General features: G+C 42.0%; 1 protein-coding gene across 1 annotated transcript in view; it reads right to left on the bottom strand.

Annotated features, from left to right (window-relative positions):
• Positions 1-488: 488 nt before the first annotated feature.
• The window catches only part of LOC114100112 (steroid transmembrane transporter SLC22A24-like), a 40,626-nt gene continuing 27,563 nt past the window's right edge, over positions 489-13,551 (bottom strand). Inside the window, exons 7-10 of the mRNA XM_027944751.2 lie at positions 3,814-4,028; positions 2,094-2,202; positions 1,454-1,657; positions 489-549 (exon numbers count right to left, since the gene is read on the bottom strand). Coding sequence (XP_027800552.2) covers positions 489-549; positions 1,454-1,657; positions 2,094-2,202; positions 3,814-4,028 — 589 coding nt within the window. The remainder of the gene's footprint in view (positions 550-1,453; positions 1,658-2,093; positions 2,203-3,813; positions 4,029-13,551) is intronic.

Here is a 13,551-nt window from a genome sequence, read left to right as displayed (position 1 = left end):
CATTAAAATAAAGTCCTCCCTGTCCATTTTTGTTATTTCAAATGTCAGAATGTTATTCATTTATGTGGTTGAGTAGTGTTCCATTTCATGTAATATAATACACTCTCTTAAACCATTCATTCTTTGAAGGACACTGAGGTGTGCTACAATAAACATGGAAGTGCAAGTATCTCCTTGGCATACAAATAATCTCTTTTGGATATATACAAAGTAATGGGATTGCTGGATCATAGAAACAAGGCTTCATTTTCTATTATTAATTTCAAGATGAACTTCAAATTATTTTTGCAATTTTTTCCTTCAAACCAACAATTGTTTGGTGAGATTACATAAACTCATAAATTATTTGGAGAAAGTTTGTATATAAAGTGATTTTAGGTGGCATCCATTTGTCCATTATATTTATGACTAGTTTTATTGGCATAAAGAAGAATCTTGACTTTTTTCCCCTAATTTTGTTCTTCTTTGGATCAATTCTTGGGAAGTCATTAAAACTGTGTTACTTTTGTGGAAGTATCTTCCTGCTTTACTTTTCTTGAATATATTGTGCTGGGAAGAAGAAGAAAAAAACAAGCAAAGATGTAGAATAAGTGCACATATCATCCATGCTAGATGATGAACTTTGTAACAAGTTTTACTTGATATCATTCTAATCCAAGACTCCCTAGACACCATTGTTCTGGGAAAGGCCTTGATACCTGGGAATGATACACTGGGAAGACAGTGTTGAGTATTGCTACTCTTACACTTGTCAATTTACCAAATTGACATTTGACCAATGACATCTTTGGGGAAAAAACAAAGAGAAATTAAAAATTTCTGAGGGCATTTTTTCAGTTTTCCTCATTTCAAATTCTGTCATCCCACTTCTTCAATTTCTCTCTCCTTAAAATTTTCACTATATATGGCATTAAATTGGATTAAATCTTATAGGGTCCACTTCCTTTAGATATAATGTCATCTTTATAAGTAAGGTTGCTCTGTATTAATCTCACAATCCTTTCTGACTAGAAGCAGTAATCAATTTTGTATCTTTTACGGAAGCTAATTTCCTCCCCATAATATATTGAGCACTCATTGGACTGATGCCTGATAATACCACAAGTATGAGAATTAAGTATTTGAGGCTTCATATATTTACAAGAAAACACCAGCACTGTGCTTTCCATAGGGCAAAAAGTATGTGCCATTCACAATAGGACTAATTTTGACCTTTTCACTGCTAAAGACTGGTGCAAGATGGTCTGTGTGTCTAGAATCCCACGAGGAGAGATACAGCTTTGTGGGTAGAGGAGAGCTGCCGCTATACAAAAGACATGGGGTTAAACAGAAATAGCTCAGATCTGAGCCTATGTGTAGGACAGATGTCTGAAAATGGTCATTAGCTTCCTCATCAGAGATCTATAGAACATAGCCACTTCCTACTCAGGTGACAACCAGGGCATCTGCTTACTTATTTTCCACATCCTGGATGGTGTTAACAAGAGGCTGATTCGTGGTTTCTGGAAGGGGCAAGATAACAAGGCCAGCAAGGAGGGTGATGACTCCATAGATGATCCAGGGCAGATGGAGAGAATACCCCAGTAAGGTCATCAGGAGAGGAGCCAGTATTGCCCCTGTTCTGTGGAATACTGAAATGATGCCTCCAAGTGTGGACCTTAGGATGACAATAATAAAACAAAGAAAATCTTGTACAAATCTGTATATATGTTTTCACTTCTCAACCCTATTTCATTTTGGGAGACAATACAGGATAGTTATAGAATGCATGGGCTTTGACAATGCATTGTGACATTGACGACTATTGATTTCTAATTAATCAGTTTCATCATAATTAAAATAAGAATATTCATAGCATCAATTCTGTAGAGTGGCTCTTCAGATTAAGTGAAAAACTGCAGTAAAAGACTTGGCACATTGCAAGGCACAAAGTTTGTTTTAAATAATTGTGAATTATTTGTTGCTTTTAAAATTTGTATTACAATTCATGTCTTGGACACATAAGCATCCTCAAATTTATCCTTGCAGTAAGGGTTAATTAGTTCAGAAAGTCCTGTTTGGAAAGCAGTCAGAAAGTCGTTTAGCACTTGTACCTGAATACAGTGGGGAGGAGCTCAATTTGGTGGAGAGCAGAACCAGTATTGGCAGCAGAAACACATCCAATTCCCAAAGTTGCTAAAACCACACGCAGAATCTGCATTTCTGGATAGAAGAGACCAGGGAGAATAGAAAATCTTGGCTGAAGAAATCTGTCTATCTGTAACTAATTGTGAGGTGATTCTGTTGTAGGGTTTGCAGGTGATAAACAAATGAAAGACAAAATGCAACCCCTCAGAGATGACGGAGTGGTTGATGAGCTGCTGAATGCTGGGCTGAAACAATGAACAAAAGGATCTATATCTCTTGCTTCAATTTCTCTGCATATTTGAGTATTGCTCATAATGGTGGGAATAGAGAAATCAGGAAATATTTGTTTTATTAATTCCATCATTTTTTCAGGGCATTTTCTCAAGGGCCTAGAACTATATGTGAACAAAAAACTGAGGAGTTTATAACCCATGTCTTGAAAGACTTATAACTAAGAGTATGGGAACAATGTGTAATGTGGGGCAGGTCTTCCTCCACATAGTGACAAAGGGATTGGACAATGTGAATAGAGGCGAGTTCTAGGCAATAATTCATGATTTCAAAGGCCTGACATTAGAAATTTTATTCAGAAGTTTATAATGCCATCCTGGGTATTAATCACATACTTTTGAATTATTGAACTTACAGAGATTAAATAGATTATTTTTAATTCACTAAAATAATCAAAATAGGACTGTAAAAGAATACAGATTGTTCTACTGTAAGGCAGGAAACTTCTGTTGGGGAGAAGAATGGAGACTTCCAGTCTGAAATCCTACAAAATATGTTCCTTCTCTGGGAACATGATGGAGCATGGTGACCACTGAAATTCCCACAATCATTAATGAGATCATTTGGGTAAGTTAGTAAAATAGGTTGAGTTGTATTCTTAATCTGTTTCTAGTGTTTTTCCTAGTGCATTATTGCTATACATTATAGTGGGGTTCATTTTGATACATTCCTAAGTGCATATGACATAATTTGTTCCATTTCAACCCCTAGTACTTCCCCTTTCACTCTCTTCCTCCATCTCCCTGATCCTCTATTCTACTGATCTTCCTTTCATTTATTTATTGTTTTTAATTGGTGCATTATAATTACACATAAACGTAGAAGTCATTATTCTTTTCTTCTCTAAGGACAAATTACAAAACAGATTAGAAGACATATTAAGATTAAATGATTCCCTTACTCCTGCTGTGCTCTTGCTTTCTGTCTAAAGACAAGGGACTTTTATTTCATTGAATTCAAGAAGCCTTCCCTAAAAACGTATTGAGTTAGGGAGGCCTTAAAAATCAGGAAGAGTCCCAGGGAGACTATCACAAGCCCACTTGGAGATGCAATTGCAAGGCCTATCCCCTCCAGGATTGTTATGAAAAGTGTCATTAGCCAGAGGCATGTGGTTAGCTCCTCTTCTAAAGATAGTATTTGTACCATTGGCAGATATTCAGTTTCATCTTGGATGTGGTCAGGGCAGCTTTGTGTCTGAACCATACCTTAAGGACATAGGCACAGTTGGAGCCTAAGTCCTGCCAAGTGTTTGCCATAATCCATTTCAAATCTTCATATTAACTACAAAGAATCCTTGGCTTTTAATGATATTCTTGTGCATCAGGCAGGTAACATAATTTAATTCCTAAGGAATGAGGGAAACTCTTTCTTTCCCCAAACCTTTGTCTCTCTCACCTTGGGGCAAAAATGTGTTGACCAGAATGGAAATTCCTGCCAGGAATGAGAACAATATCTGGTTTGTCCGATGACCCATATAATTCAGAGTCCAAAGGGAAACAAATCTGGCTGTGAGCGTGATGGCTCCAAAGAGAACCTGGAACAGGAAAATATTGCTCCCCAGGTGCTGCAGGTTGAGTACGAGGCCATAAAAGGATACAGCATTTGAAAATCTAAAGTGAAAGGAGAAGAGACATCTAATAACATTTAGAGCCTAAGGAACATTCCCTAAGATTTTGATGGAGATTCTACATGATGATTATACTGTCCCAAGATGACAAGTGTTCAATGATAATTATAGAATGGAATAATAGAAAAAATGTTTTAAGGCAGTGATCTTAAATTACCATAAAATTACCATGGGATCTTTATTGCTATAATTTTTACTGAGGCCACAAAAGAATATATAGCAGATACACAAATATTCCAGTAAAAGTTTATTTTTGAACTGCTTAATTCTAGGCAGAAAATGGTAATTTGAAATCTGAGATTATTGTTCAATTTAAGGGGATAAAGGAATGAACATAGATAAGGTTAGACATTGGAAATTAGGGAAGTTGTTTCTTTGCAACAATGAGTCTCTCTTCTTTGATTCCTGGTTTGGAGTCCTTTTTTCACCTTAATCCTAGTAAGTAAGGGTGCAGGGCACTAGGAAGAAGAGTTTTCCATGTGTTTCCTGGTTTTTAAGAGTACAATGACCTAGTCAGGTGCAGTGGTGCCCACCTAGCAATCCCAGTGACTCAGGAGACCAAGGCAGGAGCACTGCAAGTTCAAGGCCACCTTGGGAAACTTAGTGAGAGAATTACATTTATTGATTTGTATATGCTGAAACTAACTTGCATTCCTGGGATTAATTCAACTTGATCACAGTGTACAATCCCCTTAGTGTGTTTTCAAATTCATTTTTCTAATATTTTTAGTAAGGATTTTTGTGTTTATATTCATCAGAGATGTTGTCTGTATTTTTTTCCACTTGGTATTGGCATCAGGATAATACTGATACTGGTTTCAAGGAATTAATTTGGAAGTGTTCCCTCACTTTCTATTTTATGATATAATTTGATGATGATTGATATTAGTTGTCTTTGTTGAAAGCTTCTTTTATGTCTTCAATCTCATTCCCTGATATTGTTCTGTTCAGGTTTTTTATATTCTCTTTTCTCAGTATGAGTAAGTCATAGATGTCTAGAAATTGTCATTATCTTCTAGATTTCCCAATTTATCAGAAAATAAATTTTTAAAGTAGTCTCTAATGATCCTCTTGATTTCAAAAATGTTTGTAGTGATATTGCCTTTCTCATCTATAGTTTTATTGATTTGGGACTCTGAACTCTTTCTTTTGGATAGATAGATTTATCAATCTTTGAACTTTTCAAGGAATGAACTATTTGTTACATTGATCCTCGCCCCACCCAACCCCACACTATTTCATTTGTTTTGGCTCTGAAGTTTCTTTTTCTCATTTTGGAGTTAGTTTGTTCCTGCTTTTATGGCACATTGAGATAAAACATTAGATAATTTATTTGGGACTTGTTTCTCTTTTTTTAATGTAGGCATCTACTTCTATAAAATTCCTCTTAGCAACAACTCTGCATAATGTCCCAGAACCTTTTAATGTTGTGTCACTATTCTTGTTTGATTCTAGAAATTTATAAATTTTCTCTTATTATTTCATCTAAGACCCATTTCTTTTCAAAAATGAATTATTTATTCCCCATGTGCTTATGTAATTTTGTGTTTATTTCTAATTTAATTCCATTATGATCTGATAAGATAAAAGGAATTATATTGATTATTTTGTATTTTCAAACACTTGTTTTGTGACTTAAAATATGGTCTATTTTGGAGAATATTCTGTGAGCTATAGAGAAGAAAGTGAATTTGCTTGTTATTGGATGAAATAGCCTATAATTTTCTGTTGTGTGCATTTGATTTATGGTATTATTTAGATCAGAAGTGTTGTGTTGTGTTGTTTTTGTTGCTGTAAGCAACCGGACTAGAAAAATTTAGAGGAATAAAAGTTTACTTAGTTTCATAGTTTCAGAGGTTCAGTCCATGGTCAGCTGTCTCCATTGCTCTGGGCCCACAATAAGGCAGAAAGAATATTATGAAAGAGGAATATTGTTCACATTGTGGTAGTCAGTAAACATAGAGAGACAAAGAGGGGCCAGGGAAATCAGATATAGTTTCCAAGGTCACACCCTCAGATATAGTTTCCAAGGTCACACCCTCAGAGACCCATCTGCCTATAAATACCACCCAGTTAGTCCATTCAAATTATTACCCAGATGGCAGTGGTGGCACATGCTTATAATCACAGCTGCATGGGAGGCTGAGGCAAGAGGATCATGATTTCAAAGCCTGCATCAGCAAAAGCAAGGTGCTAAACATCTCAGTGAGACACTGCTTCTAAATAAAATACAAAATAGGGCTGAGTATGTGGTTCAATGGTCAAGTGCTCCTGAGTTCAATCCCCAGTACCCCCAAAATAAAAAAAAAAATTATTAATCCATGAAATGGAAATATCTGATGATATAGTTACAGCTTTCATAATTAAATCATTCCACCTCAGAACATAAACACAAGAGTTTTGTCGGGACGCCTCATCCCCAAGCCATAACATTCTGTTGATTTTACATCTTATGAGCAGGATGTGTTGAAATCACCAGTATTTTCGTATTCAAGTCTATCTTAGTCTTAATGTCAAGAGGAATTTATTTTATGTAATTAGGTGCTGTTGGGAGTCACCCTGGCTCCAAAGACTAACTTCCCCATCCGCCGAGAAGAGCCGTTCAATGGTCAGCCCTGCTGGCTCACCTGATCCTTACCCACCAATCAGACTAGCTCTGCTGGCTCACATGATCCTTACCCACTAATCAGACTAGCCCTGCTGGCTCACATGATCCTTACTCACCAATCAGAAAGCACCCCATGCCAACTGTCAAACCGTTGAACCATTAAACTGTCATAACTGTCAAACCACCCCTGGCTCTATAAATATGCAGAGCCATTCCTCAATAAATGGGCATTTTCTCCAACAACAAGCCATGTTAGTTCTTTCATTGGTGCCAAAACCCAGGAAGGGGAATGCCTCGCTGCTCGAGGGCCCCCTCTCTCAAGGCTTGCCATCTTCGTCCACTCTTTCGAGCACTGCTCACAACACCAGCTCTTCAGTAGGTGAGTTCCCCTATTGGGTATCCAACTTCTGAGCGACTATATGCAGGGGCTTTGACCATGATTTTCTGGCAAACCTCTGACACCCAATCTGGAGGAGAGGATGCACCCCACCACGACCTTCATGGTCATGGTGGACTCTCTGGAGCCCAGTTCATGAGCGGGAGGTACTGAGGGGTGAAAGAACAGGCACTCCTCTCTCTCTCTCTCTTAACCACCCTTGTCCCTCTCCTGACCTATGGGGACCTCTTCTTCCCTCCCTACAGACTCCCCATTATTAAATTCTGCACACAAGATTGGCCTTACTATCAATTGGACAACCAAAGTCAATGGCCCCCGGGAGGATCCCTAGAACATGCAGTTCTCAAAGATCTGTTTAACTTCTGTGAGCACTCGAAAAAGTGGAAGGAGATCCCCTATGTTGAGGCTTTTTCTCTTCTTCGTTCTCACCCTGACTTATCCTGCAGATGAACCCCCTCTCTACCGACCTCCCCTGTCAGCTTCGTCCAGCCCCTCAGGTGCTCCCTCTGACTCGGCGGACACATTTAGTCCCCACCAAACTAGGTCCCGAGAGTTTTAATGTCCTCCAGGGTTATAGCTCCACTCACCATGATATATATATATATATATATATTATTGGCTAATACTCTCCTTCTTGAGGAACGTACCAGAGTCTGGGAACTTGCCAGAGCCCATGAGGATGAAACTCACTGTTAATCCCAATCACCCTCTGGGGCCACTTGCTGCCCCAGAAACTCCCGACTGGTTATTATACACAAGCTGGCATACAGAGTACGGACCGATTCTCCACATGTATTATTGCAGGGCTCAAAAAAGCAGCGCATAAGGCCGTCAATTTCCAAAAATGACACAAGAGACCCCATCGGAATTTCTGGATTGGCCTATGAAAGCCCTGCAGCAGTAACCTAGATCCCAAAACCCCAGAAGGCCATCATGTCCTTATGATATATTACCCTGACATGTGGGCCAAACTAAAAAAGCTCAAACAAGGTCCTGCCCCCCCCCCCCAGACTGAGATCTCAGTGGTAGTCTTTAAGGTTTTTGTGCTTACCCAGGCCCTGCAGGATGCTTCCTTCAGTCGCCGCCCATCACCGAAAACCCCCCTGGGCGCCTGCTTCAAGTGTGGCAAGAAGGGACACTGGGCCAGGGCATACCCCGCACCATGCACTCCATGTACCCCATGCCCTAAATGTCAACAACAAGGTCATTGGGGCTCTGACTTTCCTAGATCCCATAGGTGGCCTATTTCCAGGGAACCCTCCAACCTTCTGGGCATGGCAATATAAGATTGATGGAGCCTTGGGTCCTTGTCCCTGGCTGTAAAGATCCATAGACAGGAACCCAGGGTGTGGATTCAGGTGGATGGGTGCAAGGTTGATTTTCTCCTTGACACCAGGGATACCTTCTCAGTCCTGACAGAATTCTGGGGGCAAACAGTGACATTCACCTCTCCTATTGTTGGGGTAGGAGGAAACACCATTTATCCAAGAAAGACTCCCCTATTTCTCTGTTATATAGACAACTTCCCATTCTCTCTGATGGTCCTAGTTATGCCCCAATGTCCAGTTCCTTTGCTCAGTCGAGATATTCTCTCTAAATTCAATAACCTGGTAGACCCGATTGTATGGGATACCCACACCCCCTCCACCATTTCCTGCCCACCAGTTATCCTAGCACCTTCCCCAATCAGGCTCAATACCCCCTGTCCACAAAAGCTCTTAGCAAAGAGTACCTCCATTCTGCTCATTCCCCTTACTCCCATACTAGTGGTAGAAAAGCCCAATGGGTCCTATCACTTAGTTCAGGACCTACAACTCATCAACACCTCCATTAGGCCCATACATCCTTTGGTTCCCAACCCATACACCCTGCTGTCTCATATCCCCCACACTGCCACTCACTTCTCGGTCATAGATTTAAAGGATATATTTTTCCTTTAATCTGGACTGTCCTTTCTTAGGGATTTCGAAGTAGTCCACAACTCTTTGGACAAACCTTGGCCTCTAACCTCCAATCTTTCCACCCCCAGTGCCCCGAATCCACCCTCTTGCAATATGTTGATTATCGTTCGGCAAATCTCTTTGCCCACCTGTGGGGAGGAAAGCACCCCAACACAGCCTTTAAGGCTATGGTGGCCCTCAGGGACTCCTTCCTTGGGCAGATTCCTAAAGTCCTAGTCCTCTCACTTTTAAGACTTGGCCACTAAAGAGAGGCTTACCCTCCCCTTCCTCTCTCTTGCCCTTCCTCTCCCCTCTCTCTGGCCCTGAGAGTATCTGGCCTCTCCAGGAGGAGACCCTTAAAGACTTGGCCAAGGTCTCCCACGGCTCCAGCTCTGTTGAGGACGAGACCTTTGACTGTCAGGATTCGGTGACGACCAATCTCTGCAGCTCAAACCTGCCACTTAGGCACTCCTGATTTTTTGGCTGTAGTGGGGACACCCCTTTTGCCAATAAATCAGTTTCCTCCTTCTCTGCATCCTCTTCCCTCCTCCTTACATGGGTAATGTGTCCTCTCTGCTGGTCAACTCTCCCCTACAATGCCTCTTGGATCAAATATAGCACCCAGGCCTCGCCCACTTATCCCTTAGACAATCAAAGCAGATGGCCCCTTTTTGGGTCCCTGGATCCCTCCATTCTAAGGGATCTCTTCCAGACTTTCTTCTTGCTCCAATCCAATCCTGCTCTCTGAACCTCTTGCAAACCTCTACAAATTCTTCTAGCCCATCCAAAGGGGACTCAACAGATGACACAGTTCTACTTAATTTCTTGGCCTTAAAGGGATATCAGGCCTCTCCACAAAAGACCCAAATAGCATGTAAAGAGGTCACATATCTAGGGTTCTCTCTCTCTCAAGGGAAAAAGCCATTACAGTAGACAGAAAACAGCTTATCCTTCTTGGGTTTGGCTGGGTACTTCAGGGCCTGGAATTTCTCCCTCCTCGCCAGGCTGCTATATAATCTGACCAAGGGCCCCCAAGATGAACCCCTACCCTCAGCGGTAGGGAAGCCCTTTACAACCCTTAGAAAGGCAATCCTCCAGGCACCTGCCCTGCATCACCCCAACCTCTTCCAACCCTTCACCCTCTATGTAAAAACAGGGACAAAGTCTGGGTGTTCTGGGTCAGGATGGCCCCACATTTGCACCAGTGGCATACCTATCCAACCCCACCATCAGGGGCTGGCCCCATACCTCAGAGCCCTAGCAGCAGCCCATGACCTCCAGAAAGAAGTACACAAGCTTACCTTTGGCTCCCCACTAACCATCTCATCTCCTCACCATCTAAAGGATTTCCTCACTTACAAGGGGCTACAGTCACTTCCTCCTTCCAGGGTTCTATTGCTCCTTGTCTCTCCTTGAAAATCCCTCCATCTCTTTTCAACCCTGCTCTCCATTAAACCCGGCCTCCCTCCTCCCATCTTCTCCCTCACAAGATCCCATCCACAAATGCCTGGAGGTATTAGAGATGATTTTGCCCTGCCCTACCACCATTTCTGAGGGACCCCTGTCCTCTTATACAAGAAGGGTTTAAAGTGGTGGGGTATGCTGTTGTTTCCCTCTCAACCATCATAGAGGCAAAACCTCTCCCACCCAATACCACCAACCAACAAGCTGCACTCATAGCTGCTACAAGGGCATGCAAACTAGTGGAGGGAAAAACCCTCTCCCTATATAATGCATCTTCCATATCCTGATCTCCCACACAGCCATTTGGAAAGAAAGGGGGCTATTGACCATCAGAGGGATGGCAGTCAATAATTCCACACTTATTTCTGGCCTACTACAAGCCTCCAGGCTGCCTTCCCAACTGGGAATAATCCATTGCAAGGCCCACCAAACTGACTCCTCCCTTACTACTATGGGTATTTCAAAGGCCAATCAAGCGGCTCAATCAGCCACCCTACAGAGCTTTACCTCCTCTCTGCTACTCTTCTTTACCACTGGGAATCAGCCCAAAGATTCCCACAACTCTTTCAGTTTCTTCACTCTCTATTCCATTCTAGTCCACAGAATCTCACTACTTTCCTTCACTCTTTTTTCACCCTTTCCCCACAGGATAAGAAACTTAAAAACTTTCCCTTCTCATCAGGCCCGTGGTCATACCCTGGCTGCAGACTGGCAGATTGATTTCACCAACATGCCCCAGGTAAAAACCATAAAGTATTCTCTTGTATTGGTAGATACTTTTTCAGGATGGGTTGAAGCCTTTCCAACTTCTAACAAGCGGGCCTCTATGGTAGTTGATCTGTTGCTTACTCACATAATCCCCCCTTTCAGGATGCCCACTTCTATCCAATCAGACAATGGCCCAGAATTCACCTCGCAGATAACTCAGGGACTGGCTCATGCGCTATCACTCCCTTGGCATTGCCCTCACCACCCCCAGTCTTCCAGAAAGGTTGAAAGGACCAATCACTGGGTAAAGGTGCTCCCCTTGCTTTATTGTGCATTAGAGCCTTGCCAAAGAAGTCTTCTAATCTCTCACCTTATGAAGTCATGCATGGCCATCCCCTCGTTCCTCCCAAACTGCCTACAGAACCCTTACCCATCTCCGAAACCTATGCCCTGCCCCTCCTCTTCCATCTATGCTCTGAACTCTAGCGCTATCAAGACTGGCTCCTTCCTCACCGGTCTCTCTCAAAACCCTATCTCCTTAATACCTGGTGAACTTGTTTACTATTGCTCACCAGGGGAATAGCCCCATCTAAAACCAAAATGGGTGTGTCCTGCTCAGGTGATTATGTGCACTCCCTTGGCAGCCAAATTCAAGCTGTCTAATAACCAACTTACCCCATGGATTCACATTTCCAGGCTTAAGCCTGGTGCTCCTATACCTTCATCAGAAGAGCCAAGGATCATTACCTGTCATTAAGTACTCTTGTCAATGCTCCCTCTCATTTCTGGCCCCTCTTGGGTCCTCTCTTCATCCTATGTCTGGAGATTCAAGGCAAGTGACCCTAAGAGCCTCCTCCAGCCTGACCCCTCCCCTACTTGCTTGGATCTGGTTGGTAGTGGGACCATTGTGTGTTGTCCTTCTGACAAACCACTTAGGTGTCCAGAGCATGGTGACCCCTGAATAAGTGTGAACTACCTTTATCATAAGAGAGCACTTTACCAGTTGTCTTCTGGGCCTAAGGAGAAACATGTGTTTTGTTTGCCCTCCCAGTTTCATAAGAATTTCAAGTATCAGTATTTAAGGTTGAGGTGTTTCACATAAAACCTGGAGAGATCTGACTGCTCTTAAAGGGAAATCTGGTAAAAATGGGCCACTGTCCTCCCTTGGTCGCCTTCATTCAGCACGTGGGAGAAGCTGCCTTCTTTATTACAAAGCCCATGCTTTCTTGGTGTGACTAGGGAAAGCTGGGAACAGTGATAAGTGAGAGAAGCAAGCTGGTTTGGAAAGCTGGGATATTTTGAGAAAGGTAAAGAGAGAAGCAAGCTGGTTTCAGAGACACCCAGGTAGGAGAGAGTTTGAAGAGCAGCCTTAATAGAGAGGGAAGGGAGCTAGACTGGACTAGGAATGAAGAGTGGAATTGAGGGTGTTAGGTGCAGGACAGGATGGTCTGCAGGGCATGCCAAACAAAGTTAGCTGCAGGATGACCTGGCTTCTCAAACTCTCTGACTGGTTCTTTATCACCTCTTTGCTTCAAGCCCAAACACCCAAGCCCCCGCTCAAGGCTGAACACTTAATCCCCTTTGTGCCAACAAGGCAGCTTGCAGACCCAGAGACCTCATTAGATTTTGGTATAAAAACTCCCTGTGCCTGTTCCTTCCCTTTATCATAAAGTTCATTCAGACTCGAGTGGGTAAAAAATTTCTAATCAAGCTTTAACCAGCTTCTCCTCAGGAATTACCAACTCCTGGCTACTGATGATACCTCCAGTCAAGACCTATGCTGAATGGACTGAAATCATGATGGATCTGTGCTGGCAAGGAACCTTTGTTGATCTGGTTCCTGAAGTGATACCAGTCCTCTCTGCCCTCCTTGGGGGCTCCTTATTTTCCTCCTCTCCTTATCTTTAATTTCTTCTGCTATACTGGCCATGGATTCTAATAATGTGGTATCTTAATTTGTTGAGACATTATCTTCCTTTGTCTTTTCATGTTGAGTGTGTGTCTTCCATTCTAGCACTGTGGTTCAAGGCATTACCATTTTACCCTATAATCTTATAGTGCCCCTGTAGGGTTTCAATACCCCTCTTTTGATGGGTAGTACAATGTTAACAGATACCAACATAAACAATATACCACATAAAAACAAATAGCTGATAATAGATGTTAACAGTTTGGTCATAATTTACAGAAATGGTGAATTCAATTATTATTTACAATATAATCATAGGTTTGTAAAAGGGTTTACAGATTCTGATGGTGGACAAAGAACTGGAAGTGAGGTGTAGGATGATATGCTGAGGAAGTAGAAAGTGAGGATACAGAATTATTATATCTTAAGAAGTGTGAAAGAGAAATCTAAGTAAGAAGTTAGTAGCAGGTGAGTAGAGAG

This window comes from Marmota flaviventris, chromosome 9 (assembly GCF_047511675.1).
Source record: "Marmota flaviventris isolate mMarFla1 chromosome 9, mMarFla1.hap1, whole genome shotgun sequence".
Taxonomy (NCBI): Eukaryota; Metazoa; Chordata; class Mammalia; order Rodentia; family Sciuridae; genus Marmota; species Marmota flaviventris.
The sequence above is the reverse complement of the archived record's forward strand: the minus strand, read 5'-3'. Positions and strand labels throughout refer to the sequence as shown.